Below are 17,733 nucleotides of genomic sequence, written 5' to 3' on the forward strand. Positions count from 1 at the left end.
CACTTTTTTTGAGAGCCTACAATGTTATTAGCACATCTAAAAAGGTTTTAGCAGAACAGGTGTTTATGTTAGTGAGTAAGAAAGGAACAAATATTTTTACTTAAAAGTTGAGCAATTGTCTTCCTTACACTTTCACTTTCAGCTTTATGATGATCAGGGTTCCCGTTAAGGATTTTAAAATGTGCGTCATGTGTGACGCAAGTTTGCTGACAAGGTTGAAAAACTTGCGTCCAGACAGATTTTTGTGCGTCCATCTGAAATTCACGATACCGGGAAACGCCGCGGAATTCCATGATCAGAACGGCAGCCCCTTGTTGCTAATGTAATAATCCTTCATATAAGAAGTACCTGGATAAGATAGGTCGTACATAGTTCAGATTCGGAAGAAAATGATGTGTCGACATTTTAATACTCTTAGCTAAGTCCACGTGTTTTCAGTGCTACTGCCCTCTCCTTTGGAGAATATGCCATTATACACAGACAGTAGAGTGAGAGTTGTGTGTAGCTATTCAACAGAGAATGAGCTAAGACCATCACTGGGAAGTGAGTTGGTAATTAAAGCTGATAGTTAACTATGTAGAAGTTAACAGGTTTCGATATGGCATGATTCTATAGGCAGGAGAAGTACACTGAGAACTCGTCTTATTAAACATTAAGGCTCGGGCCAGGATGATTTGCACATCGATCCTGAATGCCCATCGTTAATAAAAGAGAGGTATCTCGACAGTAATAACAAAATGTTGTCTTAACGTCTTTCGATCAAGTCACACGTTTGTCTATCCAGATCAAGATAACCGAACCTAGATGGATTGTAGGCCCATTCGCGTATCTCTTAAAATAATGAACGTACTTCCATTTCCTACAGGATAAGTGGACGAATACGAATCCCTACAGACTGGTGGCCAATATGGGGCTTATTTTGATTTTGGAGCAGAAGTGTGTATAAAAGTGAGGAATGGAGCAGAAGAAAAAACCAACGCGCAGGGGTGAGTGAATGTATGAAATAATGACAATTAGCAATGAGTATTAGTGGCAAAATTTTTTTCAAAGTGGCATATAAAAAAAAAATATTTCATTTGCAGTTTGGTTGAAGTTGATAGTGTAATGATTATTCCATGATTTTTAAGGTCATTAATAATGCTCAATGTTTTAATTCCGTGTCCTTGGCCACTTCCGTACCAAGGTCAGTTTATTTGGCCAAAATTACAATATAGAACCTCTCGGAACAATGTTGTTTATTGTCGAGTAGATACTCAAGTTCTTTTTACAGTGGTGGATCATACCCATTGTGCATATATATTAGGGTTTTTAGGTGGCAGATGTCAACTAGTCTCATATACTTGTAGTGAAATTCCACTAACAATTCCTGCTGTTTCTAGGCACCAATTGTGTCTCACATATACTACGTCAATAGATATACGCTCCATACCCGGGTTCGAGCCGCCAGAAATTCCAGTTGGTTTGGGTGACGTGGCTCACTCCATCCCTGCCGCTAGTTCCTATCCACGAGGCTCTGTTGGATCGAACCAGCCATCTTCCACCACTGACTAAAAACATGTCTATGCTTTCAGAAATGTCAGTGCAAGAAACGTGGCAATATTTGGACTATGTGTTTTAAACGTTAGTGGACTTTCAAACAGCTACAAAATAAGTGACTAAAATCTTATGCCACCTTTTCTCCAAACATTTGTTATATCTTGTGAAAATGAATTGTCGTTTGGCGCGATCATTCCTACTAACTCACAATTTCTTTAACTTCACTCAAGGTATATAGCTCTCAGCGGTTATAAGTGTTTTTAAGGAAAATCTCTTTTAGTACTGTGAATCAAATGTTACACATACTCTGGAATCTCATGAGTCACTGTGTTTAGTTATTTGTGATATGCGACAATACTGTTTCCACAAAGGTGGTAAAGTTAGAAACTTTTATTATATTTCATTAACAAGAAATGATAATGATGTTTAAGAGATAGACACTTCCACATTATGTATATCGCCTGATTCAGGTGTGGTAGCCTTTTTATATTATAATTAGTTAATTTGACATCTATTGACATCACATTACAATCTATGCGCGTTCAAAAATTGTACACGCTCGGCATCTAACAGGTTTTACTGTAGCGTTAATTAAATTTTGAGGTGAAAATTTTATTCCCTTACAAAACAAATTGTACACGCCGCATCATTTGTTTTGCCTAGTAGCGATTAATTAAGTGACATAGAGATTGTTCATTAATATGTAGATTTCGTCCTCGCTCATGGTCCAAAAGACAGTCCCATCTTTACATTGTATAGCGGTTGATTTCATTCATGCTTCTGATTAATCACATGTGATAAATGTCAATAGATGTCTACTTTTGTCTTCTATTGTAACCAAGTATAGCTCACGGCGTTTTAATTTTTTGCCATTCTCAATACTAACACCGTATGGTTTGAAAAGACCCAACACGGCAACGCCAACGTGGGTGCCATCAGCTGTTTTTGATTCTTACTATATTATATGATTTGGTCATTTGGGGTTCTTATTATAACCAATATTACTAGTATGTTCGTCATACATGCTATGCGTGTAGAGTATTTGCACCCAGTTTAAAGGATAATTGACATTTATTGTTGTCTAGTACTTTATATGTGAATAGGCATTCGCCGTTTAAGGCATATCCTTTATACATCTTTCTTAACTATGGCGAACAATTGGCAATTTCATTTTCAATTGCCAGATAGGTTTCAAGGAACTCCTGGCGAAGTTATCGATCCGTGGTTTGATCGTTTAGAACATGCATTGAGAGCTGTAAATCAAGATATAACCGATCAAGAATTAGCAGATCGTATGTGTGCAGTAATCCCACATAGATTATCGGGTGCAGCTTATCGAGTTTATACAAGTTTATCTCAAGACACACACGATGATTATGAATCACTTAGAACGGAATTGTCCAGAGTGTTCAATAATGATGCTTTCCTATCAGCTTTTAGGGAGTCATTGACAGCGCGATCTAGGGCCCCGAACGAAAACATTGAGGTCTATGTTGCAGAGTTACGTAATTTAACTAGACAAAGTTTTCCAACTTTTACAGAGGCTCAACTACGCGCTGAAGTATTACGCCGCTTAATTGCGGGTTTAGATCCTATTACAAGGGGTCGCGTACACGCAATTAGGCGCGAGATACTATCCGAAGGGTAGTCAATGTCGTCGGGAATATAGAAAAGGCTCACATTGATTACCAACGCGCGGTTATCTTTTGCCATACGGCCCATATTTGCCTTCAGCACAGAGCTTAGCTACGCCTCGGCTCAAGTGGCGAAAATTGATAGTATAACACCCCTTCAATTTCAAAATCTAATCCAATCATGCAAGATATATTACAAGAGTTAAAGAAACTTAATGTGAATTCAACAAAAGTCAGGCTGATACAGTCGACGGCCAGATTCTGCACAGCGCAAACCACGACAACGCCCAGGTTTGTGCTATCAGTGCAGAAGACGGGCCACCTGGCGAGAGATTGTCCCCAATTTTAAAACATTGTGGTGATTAATTAATATTCCAGCATACAATTTGATACAAAACTAGGCATTATGTGGAAGGAATGAGGAACAGCCAAAGTAATCATAGTCATAAAAAAGGCTGTGTGTCCCTCCCTCATGAGATAAGAGCAGAAGTGTGTCCCTCTTGTTTGTCAGTCACCTCATGTGGTTTCATTTATAACTAAGTATTACTTTGTTGTGCAGTATATTCCTTTTAACATCTGCCTTTTTGCGTGACCAGTTTGTTAGCGTGGCATATTCAGTTTAATTCTGACACCATCTTATGGGTGCTTTTTTTTTTTTTTTTGTCATGTTCCTCCAAGTTTCAAAACCCTACTCATAACTATTTATCATATCGCTTACCTAACTACATTGTCTTTGTTGGTCGCATCTTTTGTGTCATATAGGCCTACACAGTCACTGTTCCTTTTAAAATCATAATCGGCCACCAATATGTGCGATTTTTAATTGTTGTAATACGCATAATTCATTCTTTCCAATCGAATTACAAATTGCTAAACAAAACACATCGTTAGCAGGTTATAATGTATACCACATGTCACTGGATAAAACACCAGTACATGCCCCCCCCCACCCCCTCTTCTTCTTTCATAAAACAATTTGCTGTGACATTTCCAAATGTTCATCCAACATTTTGTTTTATAAATTGTTACGAAAGGTACCATACATCAGTAGAGCACATAAATAATGAAAGGTTCTTATCAATGCTCTGTATAATGCTGTTAACAATGCAGCTAATATTCTTATACTTACTGTCTATTGTATAGATAGACAAATTTTGTGTTTTCTCGACACTATTATGTCTTAAAAGGTGATTACTTTCTCCTAAAACCCTACTGTCAACATGTTTCAAAATCCATAGTTCTACATTACTGTATTGTATCCCGTTAAACTTAGGATATAACCTAGGAAGGTTGAAAATTTCAAATGGGGAAATTCTTAGCTATATGGCCTCTTTGCCGACAATGGTAACACAAATAGTTTATTGTCAGATAATATTTGGGAATTCAAGACTGATACAAATGAGAACATGTCTAAGAGGTAACTAATCTGTTTCCTAGTACAGAAAGAATTTCTTTCATATTAATTGATATACAAAAATGTTGAGTGCTAAGTACCTTATGGTATTTAACAATGTCTCTAATTCACAGGTTCCTCCATTAGTGACCTACATTTAGTTTCTGTTCTCTAATAGTCATCAGGTTTCCCACAAATCATCTGACATTTCTCCTAAAAGGTCTGTGCAATTTGCCAGAACTCTCAATTTTCAATGTCACCTGTTTGACTGGACATTTATCATTGAAATGCTAACACAGCATCTTTGTTCCCAAATTTCACCCACGCCAACAGCAAATATTCACCTTAAGAACTTTTAACCAATCACTCTCTCTCTCTCTACCTTGGAGAAAAACTCCCAGGTACTTTTAGCAACGTCACAAGTTGTGACACAATATCCAGGGCTCATTTTTACTCACTAATGGAATTGTACATGTGACCCTTGTGGTCAACAAAAATACTTTACCCAGGCCTGTCACCATTCTCACATTGCCTGTTCTAACTTTTTCATTACACAAAGTTTAATAGGGTAATCCATCAAAACGACAGTCTGAGATCCGGTCTGATGTGTTCTACATAGTAACCTAAATCACCATAACCTGATTATAACTTTGTCATTTCTTATCTTTGACCTTTACTGTTGGCAAATTTTAGTTCCCAATATGTGTACAATTCCCAGATGTTGTTTACTGCCAAAAAATGGCTTTGATTGATATAGTTCTTGAATTGTATACATAGAGTTACCCTAAACATCAATACATGTTTTAACATGAATTGGTTCAGTACTACAACATACTTATTCTTTGTAACCATATATAGTTATAAAAAGTACATTAAGTTGTAGTAAGTTAAGTTTTTTTTCTCTCATTATTGCCACAAAAGAAAATTGTCGAGTGCCACACTCTATATTCAAATATACTCATTGCTAGAGTCATTCATTTCATACGTTCACTCCAAGCACAATGTCAATAAAAATGTGCACCCTAAATGTATATGTATGTTGGTACTTATCATTTCTCTTTCCTCAGCGAGTCTACAGGACAACATGAAAGTCCTAAATTATTATCGGCTACAACGTTATACAGCTGTGTGACAATTTCCACAAGATAAACTGTGCCTTCAATAAACAATCTTTTCTTATCTTCTACAAGATTGTCAACAAGACATTCCAGAAACAATGACGACATAGGATAGTTTTTCACATTCCCATGTGACTATGTAAGAAGTCGCTGAAGATGGAACTATGTGTTCATTGTGTAACGGCAATGGTTATTGTCACTCTTTCTTTGTGGTACCATCGGTGTGCTATGTGCTACATACATTATAGTAAAGAAACAATTTTATGTTCAGAGAGGTAATAATTTGTCCATTACCTATCTCAAATGCAACACAGCGGAATCTGTGTCTTCTTCTCTTCCATCATGCCTACCTTCTACGTCAGTTTACAAAAGGAAAACTGTGTACAACACCCAGAACATTAAACAAACTATTTTTAATTGTTGGGTGTATATGTATCCTTGGCTGTTGGTGCCCTTGCTCACAACTTGTTTTGGTGGCATCTTGAACTCTTCGGTCACAAACATTTATTGCCTTATAAGGACAGAAATTGCCTTAATAGTCAACTGTGATCCGCGATGCATTTCTACAATATCAATACAAGCAAAGCTGTGTACGTAAAATGTTTCTTCTTGTCGCGACTTACAGGACTCATGAAAGAGGTCACTGCAGTCAGTCAAACATTATATGAATTGAAATTTCTTCAGTTGGTTTCACGCAAGGACACCGTGTTTATTTATAGTGCTGCAACAGTTCAGCGAACTTTCATAATGTAAACATTGGTTGATAACATTCCTTCGCGTACCCTACACTTGAATTGACCTTTGCAGTCGTGTGCCAGCCACACGTCAGAGATTCTTCAGTAGCAGTCAACCATCATGCAGAAATTGAACTATTTGTTTTTCACATGGTCATACTGTGTTTTCTTTCAGGTGACACACTCAGTGAGTCGAATCTAATTATGTAAAGACAACTGCCAGGTACACCAAATTAATTGATTTTCTTTCCTCTTTTAAATTGGAGGACCAATTTCCTCAGGCCGTGAAGTGATGTAATAATCCTTCATATAAGAAGTACCTGGATAAGATAGGTCGTACATAGTTCAGATTCGGAAGAAAATGATGTGTCGACATTTTAATACTCTTAGCTAAGTCCACGTGTTTTCAGTGCTACTGCCCTCTCCTTTGGAGAATATGCCATTATACACAGACAGTAGAGTGAGAGTTGTGTGTAGCTATTCAACAGAGAATGAGCTAAGACCATCACTGGGAAGTGAGTTGGTAATTAAAGCTGATAGTGAACTATGTAGAAGTTAACAGGTTTCGATATGGCATGATTCTATAGGCAGGAGAAGTACACTGAGAACTCGTCTTATTAAACATTAAGGCTCGGGCCAGGATGATTTGCACATCGATCCTGAATGCCCATCGTTAATAAAAGAGAGGTATCTCGACAGTAATAACAAAATGTTGTCTTAACGCTTTTCGATCAAGTCACACGCTTGTCTATCCAGATCAAGATAACCGAACCTAGATGGATTGTAGGCCCATTCGCGTATCTCTTAAAATAATGAACGTACTTCCATTTCCTACAGGATAAGTGGACGAATACGAATCCCTACACTAACACACATACCTGTACCCCGGGTATTATACACTTCATCAAATTGATAAAATAAAAGTCCATTTTCACCGTGATATTCCATCTCCAATCGCTATTTCTGTGTCAGTTTTGGTCCGAAACGTGCTCAGAAACAGCTGCAAAAACATGCGCAAATTTTCGTACTTTTACTTCCAGGTTTCTTTAATTTTAAAACGTGTTGTTGATGCTATATAAAGCTAAAACACGCGCTGCCACAAATAATACAAAAAAAAGGTTACCATTTGGATTTTGTCTTTAAAATTGCTTTTATTCATCGTAACAATAATATTAATAAAGGAAACGTAGATTATTTATGAGAAAATAAACTTAAAACATTAAAAACTGAATATTGTCAGCTTGTGATAAATAATTAAACAAACATTAACTCACGTTAGGCCAAAAAAAAAAAAAAAAGGTTTGTCTCACGAACATTTGCCAAAAAAGCTAAGTGCTATGCTTTTTTTTTTTTTTTTTTTTTTTGGTTTAGAAGCTATGCTAATGCGGTTTTTTTTTTGTTTTTGTTTTTTTTTAGCCTGAGACACAAAATCACAAGACAGGTATTGGAAAACTACAAGTGGTCTTACAATGAAAGAGAAGCAACAAATTTACAATGTTAATATTCTGCAACTGTATTTTATTTGCCTTCCTAGAGCTTTTATATTGCATCCACTTTGCTTCGTCGGCTTTACGCTCCGTGCCGTTGCAAGGATGGCGTGAAACTAGCGAGACTGAGGCTACGGTGTGGGTTACGGGCTATCTGCAACACTAATGGCATACGCGCTGCCTGACATTTTCGATGGTTTTCTGACATTGAGGAACTCATTTTTACTACGTTGGTCGAACTATCGGGAACCGGAAAAATCGGGGGAAAAAAAAAAACCTTTAAAAAGGCGGTCAGCGCGTGACAAACGCTGCTGTATCGCTTTCACATACTTATGCTTGCAGCTGGTTCGTGAGACAAACCTTTTTTTTTTTTGGCCTTAGCCGCACGTCGTCAGTCCAGCATGCTTTGTAAACAAAGCATCAATGGGGACTTTCCCATCAAACAGCGATCGATCGGAAAGCTTGCAAAAAGTGTATTTTTGTGGCACATGAGAGCACCTCAGACCTATCGAATTGCATTCTGAATACGAAGCATGTCTTTCTGATATCAAATAATTTTCATTTTTTGAAAATCACAATATAATACAAATTTTATGACAAATTATAAAAATTTGATATTTTTCAATTTTGATATATAACAGTCCTCAAGTAAATTATATAAATCTAATGATATATTCTTAAAGACCCATTCCATGTCAACTCCAGGGATGTGCACCGCAGCACCTCTTCAATTTTTTTCTTTTTTTGTGTGGTGGTAGATATTGATGAGAAAGTAAAATTCCGAAAATTTGAGCTTCATACTTCATTTAGTTTTCCGTGGCATCAATTTGAAATTTAGGGGAGATCAATTGTACGTAAAAAACCAATGTTTTTGCCCACCATCAACTTCAGGTATGTTGAAGATATGTCCTGGACAACGTTGGAGGTCCATAAATATATAATAGAGTTGTAACCATTACAACTTTGGAAAGAATGCAAACCTTCTGATGTGTTGAAGCTTATTTGAGTCCCAAAGCAAATCTCATCAGAAATGTTGTCCAAGGACATACTTTCAAATACCTGATTGATGGTGGATCAAAATGCCTGACATTGGTTTTCAGGGGGGTCAAAACTACAAAAGTACAATTGGGGTTTTGCATGGGTAATATCTCAGCTAAAATATTCTAATAGGACTCAATATTGGTTATCAGAGTAATGTCCTACCAAAGGGCTCTGACTAGCAAAAAAATGGACCATAAAATTATTTTTACATTTTTTGTTTTGACCCCCCCAAAGTTGGTCCCGGATGGACAGTTGCATTTTGAGGGCCCTATATCTTTTATGTAAAGGAGTTGTCAAGTTTTCTGATGCCAGATTTGAATTCTGACAAATAAGCCCCAGGATACATACTTTTCAAAGTTGTAAATGGTTTCCTTTATACATTCATGGACCTCCAAACATCGCTTTGCTATGCACACATTTTTACGCTGACCCTCTAAATTTCAAATTGATGCCACGGAAAACGAAATGGAGTATGAAGCTCAAATTTTCGGATTTTACTTTCTCATCAATATCTACCACCACACAAAAAAGAAAAAATTGAAGAGGTGCTGCGGTGCACATCCCTGGAGTTGACATGGAATGGGCCTAAAGTGTATGTAGCAGGGAGGAAAAGCCGACGGTCAATTGAAAATTTTGACCTTTCATATTGAAGATATGGATTTTTTCCCAAATAGACCTAATTTTTTTTGGTGTTTTGGGAAAAAAAAATCCATATCTTCAATACGAAACAGGGTTCGGTTTTTGCCGGCAAAAACCTGTTTTTGCCGGCAAAGTGGCAAAAACCTGGCAAAAACTGTTTTTGCCAGTTTTTGCCTAGTTTAAACCAGAAAAAAAGGAAAAAAATGGCAAAAACTCACATATAGTCACTCAAATATTAAAAAGTGGCACAGAAAGCTCATAAACAGTAACACAAAACTTTTAATGAATTATTCAACATATTTTTTGTCTCATCAAGTCCTTGAAATGAAAAAGTTTTGAATTTTATACATGCCACATTTCGGTTAAATGCACTTGAGCAATGAAAATGCATGCCTTTAATTTCTTAATATATTGCTTATAATTACAAAATCTGGCCTTGTTACACTCGGGAACTTATTTTTGTAACTTAATAATTTGTTTTGAGATGAAAAAACTGAACTATAAATCACTTTTTTAGTTTTTGCCATTTTTGCCGGCAAAAACTGGCAAAAACTGTTTTTGCCAAGTGGTTAAAACCGCGGTTAAAACCACGGTTTTTTCCACCTGCGGCAAAATCCTGCGAACCCTGATACGAAAGGTCAAAATTTTCAATTGATCGTCGGCTTTTCAACCCACCTACATACACTTTAAGTATAAATCATCAGATTTATAAAGTTTACTTCAAGTACTGTTTAAAAATATCAAAAATATCAATTTTTAATGACTTGCCATAAAATGTGTATTAAATTGCGAATTTCAAAATTCAAAATTATTTGATATCAGAATGACATTCTTCGTATTCAGAATGCAATTCGATATGTCTGATGTGCTCTAATGTCCCAAAATAAATACTGTCCAAACGTTCATACCCCAGCCCTTAAAAATATAAAAGAATAAAAATTTCGTATTTTAATTTATCATCAATTGATGATTAGATTTCGAAGTTTTGTCTGCGTCCACATGCATGTGACATGGACGCAAAATACTTGATTAGCCATGTGAACTTGTGTCCAAATTTGTAAAATACGCGTCTGGACGCAAAACCAATGACGCACACTAACGGGAAGCCTGATGATGATATAACAATTGTAGGTTTCTGACAAACATGAGATGAATTATAATCATTTTTGTGTGAAAGCATGAATCCCCCGATTATTTTTCTAATTTTGAGCATGTATCGCATTTGGCCCCCAATTCATGACACACGACCTATTAGAGACTCATTTCCCTTGATCGTGTCACATAATGTCAATGATAATGATATGAATGCATGTGTTTAAAATTAACGTTTTAATTGCAAACTTTTATATTTCGCCCCATTTCATTGAATTTGCTATTTTTTATTGCTAAATAAAGAGAAATCTTTTAAAGAATTTTGGAAATTTCAAAAAAAAATCTATATACTATAATACATGAATAATAATTTTAAAATACATTACATGCCAGACATAGACTTTAAGGTACTAATTTCGAGGAGAATAACAAACACCAATTTGGTGTCGTATGACCTTTGACATGCATGCATTCCCTCATCATGTCCTTTGTCAGGAATTGACATGGTCTTTCAATTCGTGCCGAGTGTCCTTGGCAGACTTGACTTAGACTGCGGAGTGCGGAACTCAGTCCTCAATGATAGTCAGTCATTTATCCTTTGGTCGTTATATGACTATCATTTGAGAGACTGAGTTGTTATAATATATCTTCCGAGGTGCAATTTCAGACAATAGCTGGGGATTAGTGGGGCAGAGGTTATCTATTGAATCCTTTCATGACCACTGAAGCATAGTCAAGTCTGCCAAGGACACTCGGCACAAATTGAAAGACCATGTGAACTCTCGACAAAAGAATGCATGCATGTCAGGTCATCGACACCAATTTGGTGTTTGTTATGACACCAATTTGGTGTTTGTTATGCACCTCGAAATATGTACCTAAGTTAAAGTCTGTGTCTAGACTTGACTATGCTTCAGTGGTCATGAAAGGATTCAATAGATAACCTCTGCCCCACTAATCCCCAGCTATTGTTTGAAATTGCACCTCGGAAGATATATCATAACAACTCAGTCCCCAAATGATAGTCATATAACGACCAAAAGAAAAGGTTGGGTCTGGTCGTCGGAGGTGCAAGACGTGTCTCTCATCTGCTCCGGTATCTCAGCAATTAAAAGCAAAGTTTTGCTTTAACTTTTACAAATTTGAGGGCAAATACACAGTGGATTATTACCCTCGGTATCCTATATCACCTTTAAGAGAAATTTCTTGTGAAGGAGAGAGAATTTTGACGTGTTTTGGACGCCGCACTTGTGTCGTGGAGAGAAAGGATCAGAATTCAACAACTGGGTACAACGGCGGGAAAATTTGAAAGGGGAGACCAGAAGTGGTTCTTATCATATTTTACCAATCAAGCCATCATTTTCTACCATCGTTCTACCATACATGTAGTTTAAGAAGAGTATATGTTTTAAATTAAACCAGTCTGGAGGAATTTAGAGAGAAGATAGAGGAATTTACATCGCAAATACGGGAAAAGAAGTGGGCGTGGCACTGAGAAGAAATCAACCAGTGGATCTCCGGGAGTGGACCCAGCTCATCAAACACGCTAAGTGGCAATATTATTAAACTTTATATTTGTATCTTCATGTTTTAACTTATTTATGATGTATGGCATTTGTGCAATATTTGATGTTAGCAACAATTCAATTTAAAAACAAAGCAAATCTTCATTATTAGCATCAGCGCCATCTTATTGACGTCATAGACTTGCGAAAATTACCGAGAGTGCCGAAGAGCCGAATTTACACCAGGGCCCGGATTGAGAAGTACGTGAGCCGATGTCAACAAAGTGGACACGTGACAAGAGCGCCGGTAAAACAGCTGTAAAGTGTTGTATTCAAGTAAATCATTGACTCGCAGTTTGATATAATTGTTGTGCAGCGTAAATCAAAAGCCTCAGTTTATCAAACAGAAAAGTGAAGTTGTTGTTGATGTAAAGTGATGAAGTGCACGAAGTAGTAGTGAATAGTGATTGTAACTTTTTGATATTGATGTGCATGTAGCTGTAGCAGCATCCGGCAGAACGGAAAGAAGGAATTGGAAGAAGTGAGTAATTGTGTTTGTAATTTGATGTTGACATTGAGATGAAGTAGTCATGTTGTGAAAATTGATGTGCATCGGTACTAACCTAACAGCAGCATTGGAGGAACCAACAGAAGTGGCGTCAAAATTTTATTGATACATGTGTTCGTGAATTAGATGTACAAGTAGTGCAGTGACCTTTTCTAGCTATTGTTTGCAGGGACTACAGAGGAAATAATTATATGTGAACTTGATGTGGTGCAATCTGTGATTTATTGTTTAAATGTATACGGAGCAGAAGTAAAGGTGTTTATTTTGTGAAGACAGTGCAAAATCTATGTGAACTTATTGGTGCAGTGAATAGTTGTTGACATTGACGCTCATGAGTAAAATTAGATGTATTGGAGGTACAGAAGAACAGAAGGACTAGTTCCAGAGTAGCAGTATATACATCAGCAGAAAGCAGCTCGTTAGATTACATGGTGGGTGCAATTGTGAATTTGATGTAGCACAGCAGAATAAATTTTACTGCGAAAAGTAGTGTTTCGTTTACATAGTGAGTAGTATAGAAAGTGCAATAAACATTTCCGATACTTGTGTTTTGATGTGCACATTCAGCAGTGAAGTGTATGTAGCAGACGACAAGCAGAAAACGACTGTAGCAGTATAAAACAACAGGAAGGAGCAGATATTGAACTTGATGTTAAGTGTATGTTTTATGAAGACAGTGCAAAATTAATGTGAAACTGGTGCAGTGAATATTTGTGAATATTTGGCGTCCATGAGTAAAATTAGATGTATTGGCGGTGCAGAAGAACAACAGGACCCGTTCCAGAGTAGCAGTATATGTATTCGTGGACATTACGAGTACATGCAGTGCAGATATTGAGTAATCGTGATCAACTTTTATTGTTTACATTCGATGTCAATGTGTAGAAATAGTAGAACGCCAAACAAAAATTAAGTGAGTGCAATCACTGGAGTGCTTGCATCATCGGAGGATACCAGAAGCAGTGCAATTTATTGAACTAGAAATTACCAGTGTGTTTGATGGTTTTAACTTTTAACTTTTTAATATTGATGTGTATGCAGTTAGCGGAACTATTTATGGATGTGATATTTTATAAACAGTGCTCTTTGTGTTTGGTGCAACAGTGAAGTCAAATTGATGTTTTTATAAAAAATACATGTGCAGCTGAGTGCTCTCTACTACGTAGTGGAATACCAAACTGAAGTGGAGAATTAACTTTGGAATTTCGGGTGAAGAGAGCTTTTTTATTGAAGTACGTAATTTATTTTGTGACTTTGTTTGTGATAAATATAAAAACATAGCTGATCACCCAACAGTATCTACCGTCACTGGTATTGGATTTCAACCAAAGACTTTTACATAAGTCATCAGACCATCTACCAGATTAAATAGATTGTTGCCTACAACCAAGTATGAAGGTGCAAAGAGTGGTGAGTTACTTCATCTTGTTAGTCTTGCTTGTGAAACGGACAGAAGGAAGAGGGGAGAAAGAGAAATTGGGTATTGGTATTGGTTTGGTTCTTCAAACAGAATTCAACAGTCTAAGGGTAGATTGTGAGGATCATGCATCCTTGTTTGTGAATATGACAGGTTTGAAATATAACTATAGGAGAGCAAAAATGCTACCGAAAGCCAAAAGTCATTTGGGACTTTTCATAATCATCATCTTGGCAGGAGATATTAGTGTAAACCCAGGGCCTACAGATTACTGCTGTCAGATTTGCAATAGCGGAGGTATGGATAAGAAATTAAGAGTACAATGTAGCCATTGCAGAGAATGGACGCATATCAACTGCATTGGAATGTCGGTGAAAGATTACCAACTGTGGAGGTGTAATGAGAAAGACTGGTATTGCAGCAACTGCGCAATTCCGCGCACAAAGAGTCAAGATCCAGATACAACAATACAAAAAGAAGTGGGTAGTGACTACTTTTGCCAAATTTGCAATAGAGGAGGAACAGATAGAAAACTGAGAGTTCAGTGTAGTGACTGCAGATATTGGACGATATTACCTGCATTGCAATGCCGATGAAGGATTACAAACAGTGGAGGTGTAGTGAGAAAGAATGGTATTGCAACAACTGTGCAGCCCGTGTACTATGTGCCAAGACCCAGTTCTAAATGGCCAAAGAGGCATGGATTGTTATAAGTGTGGCTCCTGGACACACAATCATTGTGGTGGAATTGACAATATGGACTATGACAGACTTATGGGTACCACATTTGCTTATGTGTGCCCAATTTGTGACTATATTGAAACAAAAGATAACAGCCCTGACACCTCTGGTTGCAGCTCGAGCGAAGCAGATAGCAGCTTAGGTTCACCAAGTCGTGAAAGTGGAGGAAATCAGACTAATCGGACTTGTTCCTCACCAACAAAAGTGAGGAAGAATCAAAACAATCTGAAGTTCCTTACAATCAATTTTCAGAGCATAAAAAACAAGATTGCTGAATGGTATGCAATAGTTGAGGATTACAAACCGGACATCATAGTTGGTACCGAAACATGGTTAAATGGAAATATCCTAAACACAGAAATAGTGCCACAAGGTTATATGATCTTGAGACGTGACAGAAAAGGGGACAGTCATGGAGGAGTTCTGCTTGTATACAGGAAAGACCTTGCAGTTTCTAGAAAGTTAGATCTAGAAAGTGAAGGGGAAAACCTATGGTGTCAAGTTAACATTAAAGGGAGGAGACCAATAATATTTGGTGTTATTTATAAACCAAATCACTCGGACATAACACAGATTGATGGCATGAGGGAAGCTATTGAAAAGATTAATGCAAAACCAAGGACTTGTGACATAATAGTGACAGGAGACTTTAACCAAGGTAACATTGATTGGGAAACAAATACAGTGATACCAGATCACTATGCATCTAAAGCAGCTGCAGAGAAGTTGTTGGATCTGTCAGTGCAATACAATATGCAGCAGATGGTTACAGAACCAACTAGGGGAGACAGCATCCTAGACTTAGTTTTCACAAATAATACCAACATTGTCAATCACACCAAAGTGGAACCTGGTGTGGGAGATCATGACATGGTAAGCACTGTTCTGAACCTTGTTATTAAACGGCCCAAACAACCCAGGAGAAGAATTTACATCAGGAAAAAAGCCAATGAAGAGAAGATCAGACAAGAAATGGGAGAATACCAAAAGACCTTTGCAGATCTTGATGACTTGACGGTGCAGGACAAATGGAATCATCTTGAAAAGGAAATCAAAAGAACGGTGGAAGAAAATGTTCCTACTAAAGTGAAATCAACAAGAAATGATCTGCCATGGTTTGACAGAAAGAGTCGGAGAAGAACAAGAAGGAAACAGAGGCTGTACAACAAGGCAAAGCAAAGTGGCCAAGCAAAAGATTGGGAGACATACAGGGAGTACAAAAAGGAATGTAGAAGAGCTCTCAATAAGACAAGATGGGAGTATATCAATAATGATCTGGGGTCAGCGGTCAAGGAAGATCCTAAGGCTTTCTGGACTTTCATAAAAGTTTGAGGAAAGAAGATAATGGAGTGGCAGACCTGAAGGTTGACAACAAACTTTTAACAGACAGCAAGGAAAAGGCGGAAGCACTCAACAACCAGTTCTGCAGTGTATTCACGCAAGAGGATAAAAGTCACATCCGTCACTTGGGAAAGCAACATAACAAATATCCCGAATTTGGTCATTCATGAGGAAGGAGTCAAGAAGCAACTGCTGAAACTCAAACCAAATAAAGCACCGGGTCCAGATGGAATATTCCCGTGGATGTTGAGAATGATGGCAGAGCAACTGGCTCCGGTTCTCACCAAATTATTTCAGCAGTCTATAGATGAGGGTTTTCTTCCAACACAGTGGAGACAGGCAGACATATGTCCTATAATTAAAAAAAAGGTGACAGGGCTAAACCAAGTAACTATAGACCTGTCTCCTTAACAAGTGTTGTGTGCAAAATATTAGAGCACATAGTGCATTCGCACATCATGGATCATCTGGAGAGCATAATATTCTAGTTGATAACCAGCATGGTTTCGGGCCAAGCATTCAACAGAGACCCAGTTAATACTGACATTGAATGATCTGACAAAAAGTATGGAAGAGGGAGAAACTGTACACATGGCTATTCTAGATTTCAAAAAGGCATTCGATAAAGTGCCGCACGAACGTCTGCTTAGTAAGCTAGATTTCTACGGAATCCGAGGGAATCTGCAAAATGGATTCGCTACTTTTTAACAGAAAGAACACAAAGAGTTGTTTGCGATGGGATCACATCTGAAACCAAGCAAGTCACTTCCAGCGCACCACAAGGTACAGTCACAGGACCACTGGATTTTTGATCTATATAAATGATCTTCCAGATAACCTTGCAAACAAGGCAAGAATGTTCATGGATGACTGTGTCATCTACACAGCAGCAAAAAACACAGCAGGACCTTCAAACTCTTCAAGATGACTTGAGAAAGCTTGAAGAATGGCAGAATAGATGGGGAATGTCCTTTAATGCAGCAAAATGCTACATAATGAAAATTAGCAACAAGATGCAACCTCCGGATATGGATTATACTTTTTTTTTTTTTTTACTGCAAGAAGTGTCATCGCACCCATACCTGGGAATAGAAATTGATAACAAGCTCAATTGGAATACACAGAGGAAAAACACAATTTCTAAAGCAAACAGGGTGCTTGGTTGTCTCAGAAGAAACCTATGGTTCTGCACCAAGGAAGTTAAAGAAACTGCATATATGGCTTTAGTGCGACCAATACTCGAATATGCAAGCACAGTCTGGGGCCATACCAGGATGGAGCAATAAATCAACTTGAAGCCGTGCAGCAGCGTAGGCTGCCAGATTTTGCATGGGGACTTCAAGCAAAGAAGTAGTGTGACCAAGATGATACAGGAGTTAGGATGGGATTTATTGGAAGATAGAAGGAAGCAAGCAAGACTAGCAATGATGTATAAGATAACAAACAACATGGTGGGCATAAACAAGAACGACCATATGGAGCTAATA

At 37.6% G+C, this 17,733-nt stretch overlaps 1 protein-coding gene across 1 annotated transcript; it reads left to right on the forward strand.

The window, feature by feature from the left end:
* The first annotated feature begins 14,794 nt into the window (after positions 1–14,794).
* Positions 14,795–16,237, forward strand: LOC140164503 (uncharacterized). The gene has a single exon (XM_072187801.1). The coding sequence runs from the start codon at positions 14,795–14,797 to the stop codon at positions 16,235–16,237; it is 1,443 nt and encodes a 480-aa protein (XP_072043902.1).
* The last annotated feature ends 1,496 nt before the right edge of the window (positions 16,238–17,733 follow it).

This window comes from Amphiura filiformis, chromosome 1 (genome assembly GCF_039555335.1).
Source record: "Amphiura filiformis chromosome 1, Afil_fr2py, whole genome shotgun sequence".
Classification (NCBI taxonomy): Eukaryota; Metazoa; Echinodermata; class Ophiuroidea; order Amphilepidida; family Amphiuridae; genus Amphiura; species Amphiura filiformis.